Source organism: Mya arenaria, chromosome 8 (assembly GCF_026914265.1).
Source record: "Mya arenaria isolate MELC-2E11 chromosome 8, ASM2691426v1".
NCBI classification, from domain to species: domain Eukaryota; kingdom Metazoa; phylum Mollusca; class Bivalvia; order Myida; family Myidae; genus Mya; species Mya arenaria.
Window position 1 is genome coordinate 72,907,379 of NC_069129.1, and position 24,391 is coordinate 72,931,769.

At 35.8% G+C, this 24,391-nt stretch overlaps 1 protein-coding gene across 5 annotated transcripts in view; it reads left to right on the forward strand.

The window, feature by feature from the left end:
• LOC128243363 (inositol 1,4,5-trisphosphate receptor type 3-like) overlaps positions 1–24,391 on the forward strand; it is a 136,415-nt gene that overhangs the window by 61,439 nt on the left and 50,585 nt on the right. For all 5 annotated transcript variants that reach the window (XM_052961102.1, XM_052961104.1, XM_052961106.1 and 2 more), the window contains 10 exons: positions 1,074–1,147; positions 2,326–2,450; positions 2,755–2,841; positions 6,816–6,893; positions 8,410–8,490; positions 12,701–12,798; positions 13,051–13,138; positions 16,280–16,367; positions 16,738–16,845; positions 20,226–20,371. In XM_052961102.1, coding sequence (XP_052817062.1) covers positions 1,074–1,147; positions 2,326–2,450; positions 2,755–2,841; positions 6,816–6,893; positions 8,410–8,490; positions 12,701–12,798; positions 13,051–13,138; positions 16,280–16,367; positions 16,738–16,845; positions 20,226–20,371 — 973 coding nt within the window. The remainder of the gene's footprint in view (positions 1–1,073; positions 1,148–2,325; positions 2,451–2,754; positions 2,842–6,815; positions 6,894–8,409; positions 8,491–12,700; positions 12,799–13,050; positions 13,139–16,279; positions 16,368–16,737; positions 16,846–20,225; positions 20,372–24,391) is intronic.

A 24,391-nucleotide genomic window follows, 5' to 3' on the forward strand; every position in this document is an offset into this window, starting at 1 on the left:
CGTTCCCATACCCTATATAAACCGTTCCCACACCCGATATAAACCGTTCCCATACCCTATATAAACCGTTCCCACACCCGATATAAACCGTTCCCACAACCGATATAAACCGTTCCCATACCCTATATAAACCGTTCCCACAACCGATATAAACCGTTCCCATACCCTATATAAACCGTTCCCACACCCGATATAAACCGTTCCCACAACCGATATAAACCGTTCCCTAAACCGATATAAACCGTTCCCACACCCGATATAAACCGTTCCCACACCCGATATAAACCGTTCCCATAACCGATATAAACTGTTCCCATACCCGATATAAACTGTTCCAATTCCCTATATTAACCTTTCCCATACCCATATAAACCGTTCTCATATCCGATATAAAACTATTTCCTTACCCGATAAAAACCGTTCCCACACCCGATAACAACTGTTCCCACACCCGATATTAACCGTCCCCATTCCCGATATAAATCGTTCCCGTAGCCGATATAAACCATCCCTACACCCGATTTTAACCGTTCCCAATGCCGATATAGACTATTCCCTCACCAGATAAAAACAGTGCCAACAACCGAATTAAACTGTCTCCACAACCGATTAAAACCGTCCCCATACCCGATATAAATAATTCCCATAGCCGATATAAACCGTTCCAGCAACCGATTTAAGCCATTCCCATAGCCGATATAAACCGTTCCAACAACCGATTTAAGCCCTTCCCAGACTCGATATGAACCGTTCCCATACCCGATATAAACCGTTTCCATACCCGATATAAACCGTTTCTATACCCGATATAAACCGTTCCAACACCCGATAAAAACCGTTCCCACAACCGATGTAAACCGTTCCCATACCCGATATAAACCGTTCCAACACCCGATAAAAACCGTTCCCACAACCGATATAAACCGTTCCCATACCCGATATAAATCATTCCCATAGCCGATATAAACCGTTCCCACAACCGATTTAAGCCCTTCCCAGACCCGATTTTGCCTCTGTAATGTGAGCCAGTAGTTGTAGTTACTAGTATATACTTTTATTTCATGTTATTTCAGTGCGACTGACAATGGCCTATGCATCTATTCAAACCAGGACAGAAACCGACCAACCAACATTCCTAATCAACACGGTACGTACTATTTTTTCTATTTTCTGTATCACATGATGTACGAAGACTTAAAGTTATTTTAGCGTACAGAAACTTACGTTGGCGCTTATCTTATTGACTTATGTACTATTTGAAGAAGAAATATGGATGCCATTGTTTTGCGTTTCCTTAAAAACAGCATCTTTCAATCTATTGTATTGCCATTCAAATGACGACACTTGTTTAGAAACAAAAGAAAACATAGTTGTCAATATTCAAAACAGAAGTCGAAAAACAAGATCCATTATCATAGATTAAGATTGATTGTTTTTGCAGGCGGTTAGGTAAATGGGAGCGAAGTGCTCCATGGTGGTTTCAAGGAATAATGTTTTCACACGCCCATGATCTGTTGTCATGCTTATATCAACATGTACCACACGTCTATCTTGTAGTAAAAACACTTTCAAACAATATATGTAAACAATGATTAAAACTGTACAGTTTAAACAAGATTTCAAAATACAACATTGAAAACAACACACTGTCTCTCGTCTGCAAATGTAGTCCTTATATAATATTCTACGTATCGTGGGATGTAAGCGAAAAGGTTCTATCTTCTTCTTTATTTAATGTCACTTAGAACCTTTTCGCATTCACCCTTCGGTATGAAGGTCATTTTTAAGATTAGAAGTACACTATTTTTACAGAACGATCATTTTGTTTATTTTTGCTGTCATAAAGTTATGAAATGCCATTTTTATAACACAGCTGCAGTGAAGTGGTTTTCTGGCGGGGTTTTGGTAGTTTAATGGATGTAATTGGCCTATGAGTCCCAACATTGCATAAGTAGTCCTTCCGCAAATAAGCGATTTATAAGGAAAACAATACATAATATGAATTAATGGGAAGATTAACATTTAAAATGACATTGGAGAAACTTTCTTTTGTCTACATGTTCTTATGCAATAAGACTGGTTTGCGCAGCTTTGAAGCAAAACATCAATATAATATACTAGTATACGAATTCTAACGAAATTAAATTCCCACTTTAGGCTGTTTCCAACATTAAAACCAAACGTTACTCGGTACATGACACGTTCAAAGTAGATAACTAAACTTACAGTTCATACAACAAGACGTCAGTTTTGCCTGTGAAAGACAATGGGTTTTATAGGCCCCATATGTACGTGGTAGCTGATGCCCGCACTGTTTTGTTTCAGTTGTTGTGTTCCAAGTGTGCATCCAGAACCGCTACAAGCTCAACAAAAAGTACCGGAAGTGGCTGCAGACGCTGGCAAATGACGGAACGGAGCCCAACATCAAGTCCTTGCTGGCTCAGTCCAAGGTTAAATTTACCTAGTTACAAGTCATGATATACCGCTTGGAAAAACCTTCACAAACGATATATGCGATCTTAAATGAACAGATCATGCTATAGAAATAAAGTTAGAGCATTTTTAAGCTAAGTGCACATACTTGTATAAATATTACACAGTTGAACATATCCTTATACTGAAAGAGACTGGTTTACTCCAAACATACCTTAAAGCATACCGTGTTGAGTTGTTGTTGTTTTGAGTTTAAAAACACAATTTTAAGTGTACAACACTATGATTTCGGTATATCAATATGTATAAATGTGTTAACAGGCAGCGGCCAACGCGGAATATAACGACAACGAGCTAGAACAGAAGAGGCAGCACGGCAAACGTGTCCGATATGGCGAGATTGTGCAGGTACGGATTAAAATAAGTTGTTTTACGGTGTTACAGAAGTAATGATCTTAACAGAATTATGACTAGGAGTCATGGTTAAAACAATTTAAATACTTGGACCGTACCTGGCTGAATGGAAACAATCAGAGATTCTTTTCTAGTGTAACCTGCCAACTTTAACAGGTCTATTGGCAATATCTGACAAATATTATTTGTGCAACATTGCTACAAGGTAATTATGTTTGTTTTGTTGTTACGACAAAATTACCGCTGTACTCTTTCTAATTATGTGGTCTCTTGTTATTATGAGGAAAATGAATATTTATTGTGATGTTAACTGGATGTCAAAGGATCTCTAAATACTTACTGTTTTAAAGACGTATGCAATATAACTCATCTAATTAACCCTCTATCGACATAAAAACGTGTTAGTGTGAATGTAGGACAAGGACACATTTATAGTATGGGAAGTACTTGTTCTTCACTGTTGTCCCCATTGTTTAACAGAAACAGCTTGCCCCTGTAATTCACACTGTTTAACAGAAACAGCTTGCCTCTGCATTTCCTATTGTTTACAGTAAAAGCTTGCCCCTGTAGTTCCCATTGTTTACAGCAAAAGCTTACCACTGTAGTCCCCACTGTTTAATAGAAACAGTTTGCCCTTGTACTTCCCATTGTTTATCAGAAATAGCTTGCCCCTGTGGTTCATATTATTTATCAGAAAAAGCTTCCCCCAGCAGTCCCACCTGTAGTTTCCATTGTTTACAGTAATATCTTGCCCATGAAGTTCACATTGTTAATCAGAAAGAGCTTGCCCATGTAGTTTCCATTGGTTACAGTAATAGCTTGCCATTTTTAAAGAAAAGCTTGTCCCAGTAGATTCAATTGTTTTACTGTAAATAATTGCCCCTGTAGTGTCCATTGTTTTGCAGCTATAACTCGTCCCAGTGGGTTCCATTGCTTTACAGCTAAAGATCGCCTTTGTAAATTCAATTGTGTGACAGTTATACCTTGCCCCTGTAGATCACATTGTTTAACAGTAATAATATGCCCCCAGTAGTATCCATTGTTTAACAGTAAAGACTTGCCCCTGTGGTTTCCATTGTTCAACAGTAAAGAATTGTCCCTGTAGTTTCCATTCTTTAACGGTAAAAAATGCCCCTGTAGTCTCCATTGTTTAATAGTAAAAACTTGCCCCTGTAGATTCCTTTGGCTATTAGTAACAATTTTCCCCTGTAGTTTCCATTGTTAAATAGTAGAATCTTGACCCTGCAGTTTCCATTCTTTAACGGTAAAAAATGCCCCCGTAGTCTCCATTGTTTAATAGTAAAAACTTCCCCCTGTAGTTTCCATTGTTTAATAGTAAAAACTTGCCCATGTAGTTGCCATTGGTTAATAGTAAAAACTTGCCCCTGTAGTTTCCATTGGTAAATAGTAACAACTTGCCCTTGTTGTTTCCATTGGTTAATAGTAACAATTTTCACCTGTAGATTCCGTTGTTTTATAGTAGTAGCATGCCCCTGTTGTCTCCATTGTTTATCAGAAATAGCTTGCTCCTGTAGTTTAAAATGTATAATAGTAAAACCTTGCCCCTGTAGTCTCCATTGTTTAATAGTAAAAACTTTCCCCTGTAGTTTTCATTGTATAATAGTAAAACCTTGCCCCTGTAGTCTCCATTGTTTAATAGTAAAAACTTGCCCCTGTAGTTTCCATTGTATAATAGTAAAACCTTGCCCCTGTTGTTTCCATTGGTTAACAGTAAAAGCTTGCCCCTGTAGTTTCCAATGTTTAACAGTAAAAACTTGCCCTTGTAGTTGTCATTGTTTAACAGTAAAAACTTGCCCCTGTAGTTTCCAATGTTTTACAGTAAAAACTTGCCCCTATAGTTGTCATTGTTTAACAGTAAATACTTGCCCCTGTAGTCTCCATTGGTTAACAGTAAAAGCTTGTCCCTATAGTTTTCATTGTTTAACAGTAAAAGCTTGCCCCTGTAGTTTCCAATGTTCAACAGTCAAATATTGCCCCTGTAGTTTCCATTGATTAACAGTAAAAAATTGCCCCTGTAGATTGCATAGTTTAAAAGTAACAATTTTCGCCAGTAGATTCCGTTGTTTTACAGTATTAGCATGCCCCTGTAGTCTCCGTTGTTTAACAGTAAAAACTTGCCCCTGTAGATTCCAGAGTGTTATAGTAAAAACTTGCCCCTGTAGTTTCCAATGTTTAACAGTAAAAACTTGCCCCTGTTGTTTCCAATGTTTAACAGTGAAAACTTGCCCCTGTTGTTTCCATTGGTTTAACAGTGAAAACTTGCCCCTGTTGTTTCCATTGGTTTAACAGTAAAAACTTGCCCCTGTTGTTTCCAATGTTTAACAGTAAAAACTTGCCCCTGTAGTTTCCAATGTTTAACGGTAAAAACTTGCCCCTGTAGTTTCCAATGTTTAACAGTAAAAACTTGCCCTTGTAGTTTCCAATGTTTAACAGTAAAAACTTGCCCCTGTAGTTTCCAATGTTTAACAGTAAAAACTTGCCCCTGTAGTTTCCAATGTTTAACAGTAAAAACTTGCCCCTGTAGTTTCCAATGTTTTACAGTAAAAACTTGCCCCTGTAGTTTCCAATGTTTAACAGTAAAAACTTGCCCCTGTAGTTTCCAATGTTTAACAGTAAAAACTTGCCCCTGTAGTTTCCAATGTTTAGCAGTAAAATGTAGTTTCCAATGTTTAACAGTAAAAACTTGCCCCTGTAGTTTCCAATGTTTAACAGTAAAAACTTGCCCCTGTTGTTTCCAATGTTTAACAGTAAAAACTTGCCCCTGTAGTTTTCAATGTTTAACAGTAAAAACTTGCCCCTGTTGTTTCCATTGGTTTAACAGTAAAAGCTTGCCCTGTAGTCTCCATTGTTTAACATTAAAAACTCGCCATTGTTTAATAGTAAAAACTTTCCCCTGTAGATTCCTTTGTGTTTTTGTAACAATGTGCCCCTGTTAGATTCCATTCGTTGTAAATAGTAAAAATAGCCCTTAGTATCAGATCGCGCTGTGTAAATATGGCTTGGCAAAACAGAAACTCATATCTTATATTCCCTGACGCTTAAAGCAAAACAAGAAATGCAAAAACACTTCCACAATATACAATCTCATTAAGTCCCAAATTTCCTGAAGCGGTTCAAGATTGGGACAATGGTTGTGCATTTCTAGTTCAGACTGATCCGACAGGGTATATATGATATGATTTGGGTATTTTAGAGTATTCAATTCAGGCCCAAAATCGCTTGCCAATTCTTAAACCACGGTGGGTAGGACTGGTTTGCCATCTTGAGCAGTACAAACAATCTTCATCTACCATAACAAGAGACAAAGGCATCAATAAATTGCTTGGAAAACATATTGTATGGGTATATGTTTTATGTTTCATTAAAATCAGTGAAATTACTGCCAGAAAGACAGCGAAAACAACATAAAAGTGTTGTCTGGTTGCAGTTCTGACAACGTTTATACGGAACCACCTGAACTACTTTTCCTATAAACGAGGACCTTTTTCAGATGTATATCAATAACTGGGCACTTGATGCCAATGTTGGACATGTAAAGACCATTAACAAAACAGTTTGAAATGTTGTCTATATCTGCACATCTATAATGGCTTTTGATCTCACTCTGGTTTACAGTTTCCGGTCAAGATAGTTTAAATGATTTGGTGCATATGTATTTCAGATTATTCCCTTTTCTATAAATACTCCTCAGTAGCAGTAACATACATGTGTTGTCTTTCTTAACAGTTTCTGAGAAAATTGTTCCATTTATCAAAAACGTTTGACATAAATTAGTCTAATTGAACATATTTTAAAAATCATGGTATATATATTGGTACGAATGATTTATTAAGTTGAATGAGAAAAGTTTTTAATAAAGGTTCTGGTTATATTCCCGGTTGTATATTACGTGAGCATCGTGTAAAGTACTGGAAACAGTTTCATTTCCTTTGTTAACATCTTTTTAGTTGAAGCACGTGTTCACGGGGAAGTTTGTGCACATGAGCACAACCCAGACCAGCCAGATTGACAAGAACTACATGAAGGTATGTGCAACAACATGTTGATAAGCATTAAATAAAGCCATGTGCCACAAGGCGTTGACAAAAGCTACATGGAGGTATGTTGAACAAGGCGTCTGCAAGAACTTAATGAAGGTATTTCCAACAAGACGTTGACAAGATCAACATCGGGGTTTGTGTGACATTACGTTGACAGAAATTTCATGAAGGTATGCGCGACAATGCGTTGACAATATCTGCATGAGGGTTTGTGCAATAAAGCGTTAGTAAGAACTAGATGCATGGTATGTGCAGCAAGGTGTTGACAAAATCTATATGAGAATTTGTGCAACAAAAACCATATGAGGTATGTCCGACAAGGTTTTGTAAATACACCTAACTACATGTAAGTATATACAATAAGGCGCTGAAAGAAACGACATGGTGATATGTTCAATAAAGCGATAACAAGAGTTAGATGGGGGTTATAGCGACAATGCGATGTGTGTATGGCTAGGGGTATCAATGTCTACAGACGGCATTCTTGCGTTGATATTAGTGGTTCTCTGATCTGCAAGAATAATGCAATTAATTGAGAAGGTGCAATTCGCGAACGTATAAGTAAGAAGATGACGGTTAAAGTGCGCTACAGGGATTAGGGTGACATGGAGGGGTACAGATAATTAACTCTGTCCTTGGTATGCTCGAGTACTTCACAATTATAATCATAATAAAATATTATTATTATTATTATTATTATTATTATTATTATTATTATTATTATATAATTATTATTATTATTATTATTATTATTATTATTATTATTATTATTATTATTATTATTGATTGAGAAAATCATTCGGGAAGATGAAAAAATATATATAAGCAATGACTTGGCTAATCTTTGATCGGCATATTACTATGCGGAAAAAAACTTTTCGAACAACAGCTTGAAGTTCACTAGCAGACTTGTAGCAGCCAATTAAAGGGTGAAATGTTTCTAATAATTATGTAATGCCAGGCACCTTCTCTCCTTGTGTCTGTCAGTCAGAAACCTGTGTTGATGGGTTTATTCCACTAGTTTATTATTGCTTGAAGAAGCACATTAGCCTAAACGTTCACGATAATCCAGCCTTCATAATGTTTACCTACAGCTCTAAGCAGTTACGAGAGCAAATTGTTATGTAGTTGTTAGTTCTGTTAATATATACTTAGCTATTCTACCATTTTTTGCAAATACAAAAAGGCAGCCATTACGCAACATAGTTTGACATCACCATTACCATTACTGTAGTTCAATTATCGACACATCTAACAGGATAAAACTTTATTTTTCTGTGTATGCATACCAAAAGATTTCTCCAATTTCATCCAGATCGTATATGATCCACTTTTGTCAGTATACTTTTACGAACGATTTATTTAATAGGAATTACTTCAATAAACGCTATTGTTAAGTATACATACGATTAAAAGATGCAATCAATTACTTACATTTATTATTGACGTGATGAAAGCTTTTTGTGCGTTGCACAAACTATTAAAAATAATTTGTTTTCAGGTATCGCTGCACGACTTCAATGCCAAAAATGCGCAATTCCGTATTCTACCGCGCTATAAAGTCAAGTCGGAGGGTGAAGTGGTAAGCAGTTTATTTACGCATTGTGCTGTAGAACTGATGCAAATTAACTGTAAAACTTGGTTTAAGCCACAAGTATTTACTAGTAAACCATTTACGCCTCCGAGTTTCAACGACCTCGTCGTTTTGGGACTTATAAAGATTCGGAGTCAAAAATGAAGTGCGTTTATAACATTGGTGAAACATTATTGATAGCAACCAGTACATACGCCCACAGTTAATTTGTGGCAGTAGATACTTATAGATAAAGATTAAATGCGTTTTACATGTCTTAAATGCACCGAACAATCTTAACTCGGATGGTTGGTATCAAACCGTCCAACCCCACAACCGGCTCACTGCAGCTAGCCTGCGAAATCTGTTGTGAGTTTCAAATGCTTTCAAATTACAAATAGAATAACATAAAATTATAATTTAATATGTCAACCCAAGATGAAACATTTTAACACAGAGAAATATATTATAAGGGAACTCCCTTATAAATATACAGATATGATTGATTCAGAACTTATTCGGGATCAGAAACGCCTAGGGTCATTATCACAAGAACGTTCACGTATAAGTATGTTGGTTCTAGTTTCAGACAGTTTGTTTTAAAACATGTGTTCTGAATTATGTTCATTAAGTGTAATCATTATAAACTGAACCTGTTAATTTTATTTGCATTCGTGACACTAAGTCCTAGGTATAAACATTGTTGCCAAGTATTTCATAAAATAAATAATTGTAGAAAAATAGTCGTAAACCTGGATGTTTTGTGACTTATTTAGTTATATCTGCAGTTTTACGATGGTAGATGTTCATCGACATATGTGCAATCGACCCGTCTGCAATGTTGCTGCATTTATAACTCTTTGGATTTTCTTCAAATAATGAGTGTAGTTTATGATTGATAACAGATATCCTGGAATGTCTGTTAGCAGCAATCACCTGGCCCCAATTTCTCGAAATACCTTTAGCTTTTCAAGCTTAAGTATCTTATTTCATTCAGCCAAATTACTTACTTAACCATGGTATTAACGTTATTTCACAAAATAAAAAAGAGTATTCTGATCATCATATTCCCTTAAAGTCTAAGAACTCTTTCAAACAAGAATATTATACAATGTATAGCTAAAAAAAAAAAGAAAAAGTTGTCTTGATAATAAATATATTAGACATCCAAATATTATTAAATTTAAACAAGTAATGCAAATAAGACCTGATTCAGGTATACATTTTGAAAAACTCTGTAAGCTTATTAAGGAGATAATGGTTCGATTCACATAATGATACATATATTGATGCATTTTGTTTTCCTTTAAATGCCTCCTCCATTATAAAGGTATAATGTTAATATTGGATGACACTGATTGAATTTATTTATTCTTATACAGTTGATTATGTCTTAAAATGTTGAGACTATTCTCGTTCTTTACATAGTTGTATATATATATATTTAAATACTCTTTTTGTCATGTTTTGTGACATGAGCTATACGAAATAAACTTGGGTTTTTTGCTTGCTTTGCTTACAAAATAGTAATAGCGAAGTTAGCTTGATCCTGGTATGAAGAACTTAATTATGCAGTCTTACTCCCAAGTATTACCACAATTAATACAATTGTTTTAATATACCAAAAAAGGATGAAAACACACACGAAAACAATGGTTCCTATGAAGGATACCGAGTTTAATTTGAAAGAAAGGTGCAGAAAACACTGTATTTCTACCTTTTGAGACGATAATATTGATCGCATTTAAACTTTTAGCACTCACCAATCATTTAATAGTTTTGCGTTTTCAACTATTTAATACACGGTTACCATCTTGTTAGGTGTAATTAATATTTTCCTTAAATGCATTATTAAGTAAGTAGTTAATGGGGGAGCAAGACCTTTTCAACCCCAAGACTTTTCAACCCCTTCTCAAAACGAAGACTTTTCAACCCTTAGACTTTTCAACCCCTATTTTAAAGACTTTTCAACCCATACCTGTTTGGACCTTTCAACCCCTAAATCAAAGACTTTTCAACCTCTAGTTGAAATATTTTAATAGCCATATTGAACACTTTTCAACCCTCATATCAAAGACTTTTCAACCCTTATTATTTTTGTCAGCCAGGTGTTGTCTTTTTCATTGTTTTTTGGCAAGAAACTTAGCAAATTGTTATAGAAATACAATTAAAGATTTGTTTGTCCAATTTGTTACACTTTTCTCCAAAGTATTGGATGAAATTTACAAATTCTTTGCCTTGATTGACTAAGCACTTGATGGTTACTGTTTTTCGAAAATGACATTCTTATATAAACCTAATTAAAAAAAGCCTACCTACCCTACCTATTTTTGAAAAGGATGTAACCCTAACCACACAATTTTTTTAGGCCTAATAGCGAATTTACATAAATAAAATCTTAAGTTACCCTTATGTAACATTTTATCAACACCTTTTAAAAGCATTCAGCACTTAGTGATAAAAAACGTTTTTTCTCTTCCCAATATTTTTGATAACTGGCATAATGTTGTTTATTCTCTGTGTTAAAATGTTTCATTTTGGGTTGACACATTAAATTATGATTTTATGTTATTCTATTTGTAATTTGAAAGCATTTGAAACTCAATCTATAATACATTTCTTACAACTTTGAACTCAATGTATACTTTGTCTGCTAAATTGTTGTATTGTTCTAAAGGATATTACATACATGTATTAGCCAATTCACATATATTATGTACAAAGTTGTGAACATACTTTTGTTTTTTAAGTAACAAATTTGAATACTTGCAAAAGAAAATGAATGCAAAGAAGGATTTACGGAACATTCTCCGATTTTGCCTGTACAATGCCAATAAAAACATCAACTTGAACATTTATAAAACTTTCAAATTGCTTTTAAAAAAGGTCAACAGTCGAAACATTGTTTTTGTAGTACCATATTGCTTTTTCAGTATAGTTTGATTTTAGTTCTTGATAATATGTATTATCTAAAAATTCTAGGATTTGGGGGTATAAATAAATTAAATATATATTTTTTTTGGTTTTATATGCGGAAAATCCTACACAAAATTTATCAAGCTGCTCATTGGTTTGGAATGATGGCCATCAGGGTATTACAACCTTAATTAACTATCACTTTCAAGTTACTATAATCTCAATTAAAGGTGTTATGAAGCCCCTTAATCCCTTAGGAATTTATGACCATGTCACACATGTTGCCTATTAATGGATGTGCGACCTTCATCCCATTCTTTAATTGCATTATTAAAAGACAATACAATGCTTATAGCGTTTTTTTTACATATATACAACTTTATAATAGAATGTCCTGATTTTTTTTAATCTGACAAATAAAAAACATAAATAAAATCGTATGTTAAACTTATGTAAAAAAACACTAAACGAAAAACAAATGTTGTTTTAAATAATTTAGGGAGCAGTACCTGAATGATGAACATGATATATTGTGTGAGGATTTCCTCAGGGAGATAGGGAATATTAATAACTAAGCGACTAAATAGCTAAATGGACAGTCAAGCATTTTTTTATATGTATTTCTATGTAAATATTTAATGAATTATTGTATTATCATATGTTTCAAGTGTGCATACTTCGTATGTATTACTTATTTTCTGTCTGTTATAATTTTAGTCTTAATATTTTCTTGATTTTTAAAAGAAAATTCAAAATAAATTATTTTCTGTTTGTAGTTTTTTTCTTAAAAAGGTGAGAAATTAAGCGGTTGAAAAGTCTTTATTTATTAGGGGTTGAAAAGTCTTCATTTTAGGTGGGGTTGAAAAGTCTTAGGACTTTTAGGGGTTGAAATGACAAAGGGGTTGAAAAGTCTTTGATTTCACAAATGACAAAGGGGTTGAAAAGTCTTTGATTTCACAAATGACAAAGGGGTTGAAAAGTCTTGGGGTTGAAAAGTCTGACAGCCGTTAATGGTTTATCACTCAAAATTCATATTTGTTTTACATGTGTATGCATTGATTTTGAATAAGAGTGTCACTTCAAGATTGTTCAAGACTTTGGAGCCTGAATAATTATTGTATGTGTGTATGCCAGGAAGTTCTTACGTTGTGTAAAATCCTGTCTTCGAGATATTCTGACACAGGGAGAGGACAGCTCCCTTGTTTTGGGAACAGGGCCGAGGACAGCTCCCTGGTTCTGGTCCATCACTTAATCCATTCCTAAACACTCGCCATTTAAATCCTCTTACATTATATTACTCTAGGTTCAACTATACGATCAAATCGTATTTGAGAGTGTCAAGTCGCCCGGTCATTACTTTCACGCCAGCGAGTCGCACCAGATAGACTACAAGTCGTACGGGTAGGGACACTTAAACCATTATTCACCTTTTAAAATACATGTATCACGATACATAGATTGCAACTCACTCACATTTGAGTCGCAAATTGTATTATCGAAAAGTTCAAAAGACGACTGACAGACAGCGCAAGAGGACAGAGTAAAAACTAAAATACTTTCTTTAATAAATTTAAAGAACTATCCACAAATAAATTATGAATAAGGAAGCTCTATTGTATAACCTGAGCTTAATTGCTACTATTCTTTATACAGGTCTGAGTTGAACCTTGGCGTTGAGCGGTCCAGTTTTACGCTGATCGGCAGTTTCCGGGAGACACTGGAACAGGAACGCTTTGTCAGGGTATGTTGTTTTATTCCCGCCACTTTACTCTCAGTTCCAATGATATTCCCTAAATTGCAAGAACAGCTATTTGCTTATGTAATATGAGTGAATCCATTTATCAGGTGTTTGCATCGCTCTTGTTTGTGTTTCGCTTTTTACAATGCTATTCAAGAAGTTCACAGAAGGGTTTCACTGCTATACTTGTCACTGTAGTTTTCATCAGTCTCTTCAACAAAGTATACACTCGACATGCATTTTGTTCTATGCCCAACGATGTACCGATTACTTCCGCTCTCGGAGTATAGTACAGGCGCGTAGCTAGGACCATGCCTGGGGTAGTTCAGGGAGGGGTTAACCACCTCACCCCCTTTCCCCCGTTCGGTTTTATTTCAAATTCTGGTTTGTAAATATGACAAAAACAAAACGTGCGTACAGTCAGCTACGCGCCTGTAGTAAAGCCGGTTGTAAACAAGTATGATGTCGGACCAGATGTACAATTCTCCCACCCCAGATAAGTAGATCCAATAATTTAACCATGATAGAAATTCTTTTCTCCAACCTCAGATAAGTAGATCCAACAATTTAACCATGCTAGAAATTCTTATCTTGCCCACGGGCGAAGATAACATTCCCGTATGGAACTCCTTTTTAATGGTCGTCACATTGTAATTACCTCCCTTGTTAAAGACTGTCGTCTGAAGCATCATGGAACTTTGTTTTGTGGCAATATTTAGAACGCTAATAAATTATTTCTCGCTTCAAATGTCACCATAAAATAGTTTTCACGCACCTATCAAAAATAATGGTTCACTTTCCTTAGAACTATTTAAATACCGATTTGACTATTAACATAATCTTACACTCTCGGCCATGGAAGATACTTATAATCTTGCCCACGGGCTCAGATAAAATGCCCGTATGGAACTCTTTTAAATGGTCATCACATTGTAATTATCTCCCTTGTTGAAGACTGTCGTCTGGAGCATCGTGGAAACCTTGTCTTGTGGCAATATTTAGAACGATAAATAATTATTTCTCGCTTCATATGTCACCATAAAACAGTTTCCACGCACCTTTTAGGAAATAATGCTTCACTTTCCTTAGAACTATTTAAAGAGCGATCTGAGTATTAACAAAATCTGAATCACTACGCGCATATCCATGACAACCACGTATTATCGCATATCCATACGCAAATTTTTTCACTAAGCACAAAAGAGTTCCAGCAAAAAATACATTTTTACTTAATTCTGTTTAACTGAGGTGGAAGAAAAAGCATCTATCATAGCCGTTCGTGTAAGATAGGTTCATCCCGACCCTCGCGCAGGGTGTTTTGTGGAAACTCGGTAAACCTCGGGTCGGAATGAACCTATCTTACACTCTCGGACATGAAAGATACTTATAATCCCACATATAGAAATGAAGATGAACCTTATATCTGATCGTTGCCTAGAGTTCGCTTGAATAATATTTGGCAACATTCTGAGCCGTGTGATATATCAAGTTCACAGTTAAAAGCACTGCTTTTCATTACTCGTTCGGTGATGTAACTTTAAAATTGTCCTCTCGGGAATGAACCACTTACCTATATTGACCTGTTTTAAGAAAACTGGGTCTGCATAATTAATTATGCATTTGTATTAATATTAAGTCTGTGCTTCACGCTGTGTCACGCTGTTCCATTCATAACCGCTGTTATAAATTGAGAAAAAATATGATGAAATATATATTCGGGAAAATGGTGAAATCCTGAGAAACCGAGATACCGCGTGGTAATTTCTGTTCCCTGAGTTATTTTTCCGTTATATAAACTGCATGTTTGTAAATTATGTAAAGTACAACCATTACAAAATCAAATGATTACTTCCCAATTTTGTTAGGAATTACCACTTAGCAAGAATGGTTTTCTTGCGAAAACACATACCTTAAGATTAAGAAATCTTTTAAGAAATGAAAAATTTTGCGAGAACGAAATAAACGGTTTTCTTAAACACTCGATTATTTACCGCAAGAATGATTTTCTTGCGAAAACACATATCTTAGGATTAAGAAATCTTTTAAGAAAAGAAAGTTTCTTCGAGAACGAAATAAACGGTTTCCTAAAACGCTTGATTATTTACCGTTGACGTTAATTTGAATACCATGGAATATATTTGTATTAAAGTATCGTCTGTATTAAAGAAAAATACTTACTTTAAGTTTGCCTTTTTGCGAAGGATAAAAAGCACATGAATGTATGGTTATAGCCTTGACGCCGTTGTTTTTAGGCGAGGTCAACGTGCATAAACATCATCTTGACCATAACTCAAGTCCGTTAATCAAAAAGGGATTCAAATGAAATTTAGTACACATGGTGTCAGAGGCAATGTGTACATGAATATCAAGACCTAAAACAATCGCTCTTATAACTGTTTTCGACTTAAAAAACAGACGAGCATTAACGTTCGTTCCACGGCGCTCTTGTTAAGTATAGTTGTATAAGTCTTGCCATACACGCGTATCCCGGTAACGCAAGTATGATTTCTTGATGATATACATACGATTTCTGGAGGTGGATTAAAATGCGTTACCGTTTGAGAGAATTTCAGAAAGGAAAAGGAAGTTACGTCATAATTTCTTTCGGTACATTATGCGTAGGTCACACACAACTGACAGTTGACGTGTGGTTGGTAAATGATGCAGCGATAAAACAGGTTACTGAGAGCAGTAATCCTTATTATATACATACAGTCAGGACCATGGTTTACAATGGTAATACTAGTGGCCAAGGGGCGGGAGGGGGCCACAGTGAGAAAAGCGGGTATCCGTTTTACTATTAAGCGTGTCATTTAAGCTGGATGACTGGCCATCCCACATTAATCTGGAATCACCAGGATTGCTCGTATGTAACCTTAATCGCCAAAAATATACCACAGGAAAGGTTATTTCAGTTATTTGTTGTTCTATATATTTTTCATTTCAACTCCAATCAGACGTTATTTACCTACTTTGCAATTTCAACAGCTTGTTTGTTATATTTCGGTATTTGTTTTTTATTTATTATAAAGTTTATTTATCTCTACACATCAAAAACTAAAGTGATACCAAAATATGTGAGGTCACAAGGCATCCAGAACTTACATTACTGCACAGAGGATACCTTAATGCCTTTATTTACAGGGTGGCTCAGTGATCCGACTGTTCCATAAGGAACTCGAAGCGTACCTGGTGGCTGAGGGGCTGTTTGACGAAGGTGTAACAGAGGATGGTAAGGTGGTTTGATATACATGTAAAATGGCCACACAATACATTCGCAATGAAGAACTGCAGTATTTATCAATGTTTGCATGCACTTTCAACAAATCTGTTTTGTTTTGAATGGAACTTACAAATACTATACACCATAAAATAAAAAATTGGTTTATAAATATATGTTCATACATAATTAATTTCATGTCCGAAAATGGCTCATTAAGCTAATGTTTCTTGCTAACATTTATCCGACTTTAAATAAAGATTATTGTATCTCTTGTACATTTTGTTTTCAATCAGTAAACGTTATAATACCGTCCATAACTCATGTTAAATTATATTAAAAAAATCGTTAAAGACATTGCATCTTTTTCTCTGTCCACTAGTACACTTCCGTATCCGTGTGATCGACCAGCATCGACCAAAATCGCTCTCCCCCTCCACTTCCGGTATAACGTATTGGCAGATCGAGGCGGAGCACAGCATACTCGATGGTAGGTGGAATGAAAATAAGAATGCAGCTTGACAAACTGATAAATTTGTAACTTAAACGTTGAAATATGTTCAAAGCATTGATGTTTTCGTCGTCGGCGTTGTTGAGGCTGTCAAACAAACACTGTAATTCCTATGTTAGCCATTATTAAATCAGCTCAATATGTAATTGCATAACCCATGTCCATGTCCACAATGGCAGTATACGTGATTATCAAGTCATATCACTCTTTCTGAGTTAATTATTAATTATCTACTACTGTCTGAAAATGAACTTTAGCAGTCGAAGGTGTTTAAGCATTGACTGGTCGTGGCTTTGGCCCGCCCTAATACACCAAGTGAATCCCGAAGTGGAAAATATACAACCTTTCATTGGACTTCACACAACAAAGCATGCGTACGTCCACCGTCAGCCATTCAATTTCTTCTTTTACGTGTCCGATGAGTAAGGAATCTACTACCAACCCCGATCAATGATTCATACATGTTCAGTGAGCTTGGTTTGTTTTACATCAACCTGCCAAATTAATTGTAGTTTAAAACTGCATTTGTACTTTCTTACGAGCCGAAAACGTACTGTTCGAAATCGTTTTTTTTTGGCTTTAGTAGCCCATTGACGAGTGTGCTTGCTCGTAACTAAATACATTGTAAAAAAGGGACGATAGGCTTGCATCCGCTTGTGTTTTGGTTAGCATTTTATCCTCCAAAGTTCAATTTTATATGGAACATAGACTGAGACGCTCTCCTATTCTGTATTATCACAACGTTGAAACACGCCCTGGATACCCATTCATATATACAGTATCAAACACGGCTGCTCATAATAAAGCTACATCAACTATGTCACGGTGGTCGCTGTAATATTTACTTTGTCATATGCGCACTTAATTAGTACAGAAAAATAATCACTCTTCCTGCGTAGTTATATAATGTATCGGCGTTTTGTGAAATAAATTTAACAGCAGAAAAATAGTTCTGCAGATTTTACCCTACAGTTGTTCCTCCTGCCAAACAGTTGAGGAATGAATTCTCTGTCTGCCACTGACAGCTATTAAACAATTCACAAGATCAATCTGACAGGTAAACATAAATGAATAAAATAAATGAAATCAAATGAGAACATTAACGTATTTTTTTATTGCACAGGAAATCATCATTTGTTTATTTCAAAATAATACGAGCGTATACTAACAAAATAACTGTTGTTTTATTCACGATTGAACATACCTATACCCTTTTTAAATTTCAAATAGTACTCAACTTATTCCGGGTTTTTATCGAAACTTCAGAAGGTTACTACTTGAATGAGCAATGACGTCCAAGTATTGTCTGCAGTAATTATTAAAAAAACAACAACACACAAATAGTGTAATAGTAGGCTTTGCTATTCATAGATGATGAAAACGAGTTATCCTCCGGCATGCATAGATCCACTGGCACCGGAATTTCAAACTCAATTTTTTTTTTAAAATATAAAAACAAATCTTATAATTCCTCACTAAAAATTATAATACCGAATATTGATAGTTAGTATAATATACAGTACAAAGTGCATATTTAAAAAAAAATATTTTTCAATATTTTTTCACATATTCGGTATTATAATTTTTAGTGAGGAATTATAAGATTTATTTTGATTTTTTTAAAAAAATGTTTGAGTTTGAAAATCCGGTGCCAGTGCATAGATCAAATAAAAACATTAAAGCCATGTTTGATATTATGATAGATGTGAAGAGATCATAAATGTTGATTGATGGGGCTGTACCATTCATCAATCATCTGACAGTGTCTTTTGGCGACTTTGATATCTTATATCGGCTATATCCACGACTCTTGGTCTGTCTCTATACCCCTCAGAGAGAGCCTGGTGCGCGTGGTAAGACTCCAATCTCCAGATGTACCCTATGATTACAATTATCGTAAAGTGGTCTTCCTCTATCATTTATTATGTGGTAAATTACTACATCATTAATCATATGCTTATGATTTCGCATTAGTTGGCTGACATAACTTATGAAACGATGAAAAAGGCTATAAAATAACAGAAACTACTTGTTCGTCTGTTTACGTATAATTATACTTGTACATAACATGTTTTGAACGTGTTCCATCAAACGTAACAAGTCAACGCTGTGAACTAGCGCTGTGATAAGTGATAAGAGACTGTCTTTTTCGGATACGTAACATTTCCTCATCGATGATGTTGCCTGTTTTCTTAGCAGTGTTTAACATTATGAGTATTAAGTACACATTATTTGACCCAGCCAAATAATCCGGGTAGAAACTTTCGAGCCTTGACCTCAGCCACGATCGGACCGATTGACAAACTGTTGATAAACGTAGCCGCCACAAAGTCGACAGCATCAACATGATACTTAAGAGTCATTCGACGAATCATGGGTAGTATGTATAGATCGGGAACGGTCATATACGTTAAGAACTGTTCAAAACTGGCGTGACGCAGTCAAGATACACAACTTTTTTGCAAAGCAGTCTTAGTGCTTCCGCAACTTAGTCTGGCATATTTGTTTAACTATCCTATCCATTCCACGAGGTAAGTTCTCTCCTTAAATGGACACCTCTTGTGTTTTATCCACCAAGGAACTCAGGAACAGACTCTGTGATATCAATTCACATCGAGCTGCAATATAGAGCTTTATTTAATTAGTGTAAACTATTTGTCATCGTGGCTTGTAATACTTAGGGGACCTGTAACGCCTGATTATGATACATGCTCACACGCCACTGAATGTGTATACAGGGACGTTCTGTATGATGGTGTATATAGGGACGTCCTGTATGATGGTGTATATAGTGACGTCCCGTCCTGTATGATGGTGTATACAGGGACGTTCTGTATGATGGTGTATATAGGGACGTCCTGTATGATGCTGTATACAGGAACGTCCTGTATGATGGTGTATATAGGGACGTCCTGTATGATGGTGTATACAGGGACGTCCTGTATGATGGTGTATATAGGGACGTCCTGTATGATGGTGTATATAGGAACGTCTTGTATGATGGTGTATATAGGGACGTCATGTATGATGGTGTATACAGGGACGTCATGTATGATGGTGTATATAGGGACGTCCTGTATGATGGTGTATACAGGGACGTCCTGTATGATGGTGTATACAGGTATGATGGTGTATACAGGGACGTTCTGTATGATGGTGTATATAGGGACGTTCTGTATGATGGTGTATATAGGGACGTCCTGTATGATGGTGTATGCAGGGACGTCCTGTATGATGGTGTATATAGGGACGTCCTGTATGATGGTGTATATGGGAACGTTCTGTATGATGGTGTATATAGGGACGTCCTGTATGATGGTGTTTATAGGGACGTTCTGTATGATGATGTTTATTTTCAGGGGACGTATTGCGATGGGAACAACAGATCCGGCTCCGTCACATGCTCACTCGCCAGTACCTGTGTATAGACTCGCACAGTGCCGTGTCCCTTGTCACCGACCCCGCTGATCCAAGGACCGTCTTCAGGCTGCATTCCGTACTCAAGGTGTGGCGCTGTTATTTGCAAAGTATTTTTTTACGTTTTTCCATTGTACTGGCTTTGTATCGCAGCCCCAGTAAGAAAAATGTACGAAATTTTTGGTCAAAATCGAAAAAGACAAAATAATAATTTTCCGCGGAAAAAGTAAAGTTCGTCGTCGTGGTTGTTTTCGCAATCATCATCATAATCATCATCATCATCCACCACCACCACCACCACCACCATTATCATCATCATCATCATCATCATCATCATCATCATCATCATCATCATCATCATCATCATCATCATCATCATCATCCACCACCACTTCCATCATCATCATCATCATCATCATCATCATCATCATCATCATCATCATCATCATCATCATCATATCATCATCATCCGTTATATAGAAATGAGATGTCTTGACTTGTTTTTACATTTAGGAAGTGCACAAAAAATCAGCAACAGCAAGTTGTTATACCACTTCAATAATATCCTTACATCAAGGAACTATTTTTCACACACCGTTGAGAAAAACGAACTTCGGTTTGCAGATACTTGTTTTTGGCATATGAAGTACCTTTTTAGAATAAAACCATTATTTAATTGTTTACGTTTGTTGTAAATCTGGTAAACGCCAACTTTCTCACAAAATGTTTTTCAATAATTAATTTGCATATCGCATGCCTCTCTCTAGCACTTCCTGAGTTCCATGTCCAGACACGGGGAGTGTGTGCTTAATTGCACTTAAACATCAATTAATGTCAGATTTGCGTTCTGCTGTTGTGAATGCACGTGCAAAAGGTAGAACACACAGTAATTGCAATTTATTAATATTGTGCCTGGCATTTTTTTCAATCGGAAAACGAGTAAATCAACAAAAAGTAAACTTTGATGGAGTTATTTTGGCCCTTAATAAATGTCATACTGCATCTGCCTTCTATTGCACTTTTTATCGTTTTCTTATTTAAAAGCAAGCTTCCTATTCATTAACGGCAGGTGTATAGACATATTTATTATTTTCTAAAGTAATATATTGTTGTTTTTTTCTATTTGTGTACCCATATACATATGGATTAAAGGTTTCGAACGTACACTGTACGTTCTGCCCAAACATCGGTCATCTGATACAAATAACATCCTAACGGATTTTAAAGGGCGTGTTCTATGATCAATAAATCACTTTGCATTCACGTTTCAAACGCAAAAAAAGACCAGTTAAAACAGTCCAATGTTAAAACATTTTTCGACGGACGTTCTCAGATTTTAACCATCTCATACGTTAAATGAAAACGCAGTAATCGATTTGACATAATGGGCCTTTAAAATATTGCAATCATGCATAAATGAAAATTTGTTTCCCAACTTTGTAGCTTGAATGACGGAATCACTTATGTTGCTCGTACAATGAGCAATGTAGTTCTATAATGAATTATACATTGATCAACTCATGATTTAACATGATTGTTTCCCCGGAGCAATTTGTCCTCCACGTAATTAACTGTCTCTGGTTATTGGTTGCAATAATGGCAGCTAGCTGCAGGACTTGTTGACTGGGTAACCTGGGTCCATATCTCAGTGTTTTACATCAAAACATGAAATAAGAAATACAAACATATTACATAACATGCTATTTATTAAAATGAGAAACTGTTTGGCTTCTTGCCAGTGATTATAACAACAACTGTAATGCAACAAATATGTTGAGCCAAAATAATCATTTTAACTTCGCCAGCAAGTAAGTCACCACAGTGTTTATTGTTCGGAATGTGTTCTGAGCTCCGTCAAACTAAGAGTATTTTTGCAGAACTGCACCACTGACACTCTGTCACAATTTGAACCTTCCGTACATGTATCACTATTTGAACTTTTCGTACATCCGTACATATATTACTATATGAAACTTCCGTACATGTATCACTATTTGAACCTTCCGTACATGTATCACTATTTGAACTTTCCGTACATCCGTACATATATTACTATTTGAAACTTCCGTACATGTATCACTATTTGAACCTTCCGTACATGTATCTCTATTTGAACCTTCCGTACATGTATCCCTATTTGAACCTTCCGTACATGTATCACTATTTGAACCTTCCGTACATGTATCACTATTTGAACCTTCCATACATGTATCCCTATTTGAACCTTCCATACATGTATCACTATTTGAACCTTCCGTACATGTATCACTATTTGAACCTTCCGTACATGTATCACTATTTGAACCTTCCGTACATGTATCACTATTTGAACCTTCCGTACATGTATCACTGTTTGAACCTTCCGTACATGTATCACTGTTTGAACCTTCCGTACATGTATCACTATTGGAACCTTCCGTACATGTATCACTATTTGAACCTTCCGTACATGTATCACTATTTGAACCTTCCGTACATGTATCACTATTTGAACCTTCCGTACATGTATCACTGTTTGAACCTTCCGTACATGTATCACTATTTGAACCTTCCGTACATGTATCACTATTTGAACTTTCCGTACATGTATCCCTATTTGAACCTTTCGAACATGTATCACCATTTGAACCTTTCTTACATCCTTCCGTACATGTATCACTATTTGAACCTTCCGTACATGTATCACTATTTGAACCTTCCGTACATGTATCACTATTTGAACCTTCCGTACATGTATCACTATTTGAACCTTCCATACATGTATCACTGTTTGAACCTTCCGTACATGTATCACTATTTGAACTTTCCGTACATGTATCACTATTTGAACCTTCCGTACATGTATCTCTATTTGAACCTTCCGTACATACATACATTTATCTCTATTTGAACATTCCGTACATGTATCACTATTTGAACCTTCCGTACATGTATCTCTATTTGAACCTTCCGTATATGTATCTCTATTTGAACCTTCCGTACATGTATCACTATTTGAACCTTCCATAAATGTATCCCTATTTGAACCTTCCGTATATGTATCTCTATTTGAACCTTCCGTACATGTATCACTATTTGAACCTTCCGTACATGTATCACTATTTGAACCTTCCGTACATGTATCACTATTTGAACCTTCCGTACATGTATCACTATTTGAACCTTCCGTACATGTATCACTATTTGAACCTTCCGTACATGTATCACTGTTTGAACCTTCCGTACATGTATCTCTATTTGAACCTTCCGTACATGTATCACTATTTGAACCTTCCGTACATGTATCTCTATTTGAACCTTCCGTACATACATACATTTATCTCTATTTGAACCTTCCGTTCATGTATCACTATTTGAACCTTCCGTACATGTATCTCTATTTGAACCTTCCGTATATGTATCTCTATTAGAACCTTCCGTACATGTATCACTATTTGAACCTTCCGTAAATGTATCCCTATTTGAACCATCCGTATATGTATCTCTATTTGAACCTTCCGTACATGTATCACTATTTGAACCTTCCGTACATGTATCACTATTTGAACCTTCCATACATGTATCACTATTTGAACCTTCCGTACATGTATCTCTATTTGAACCTTCCGTATATGTATCACTATTTGAACCTTCCGTACATGTATCTCTATTTGAACCTTCCGTACATGTATCTCTATTTGAACCTTCCGTACATGTATCACTATTTGAACCTTCCGTACATGTATCTCTATTTGAACCTTCCGTATATGTATCACTATTTGAACCTTCCGTATATGTATCACTATTTGAACCTTCCGTACATGTATCTCTATTTGAACCTTCCGTACATGTATCTCTATTTGAACCTTCCGTATATGTATCACTATTTGAACCTTCCGTACATGTATCTCTATTTGAACCTTCCGTACATGTATCTCTATTTGAACCTTCCGTACATGTATCACTATTTGAACCTTCCGTACATGTATCACTATTTGAACCTTCCGTACATGTATCTCTATTTGAACCTTCCGTACATGTATCTCTATTTGAACCTTCCGTACATGTATCACTATTTGAACCTTCCGTACATGTATCACTATTTGAACCTTCCGTACATGTATCACTA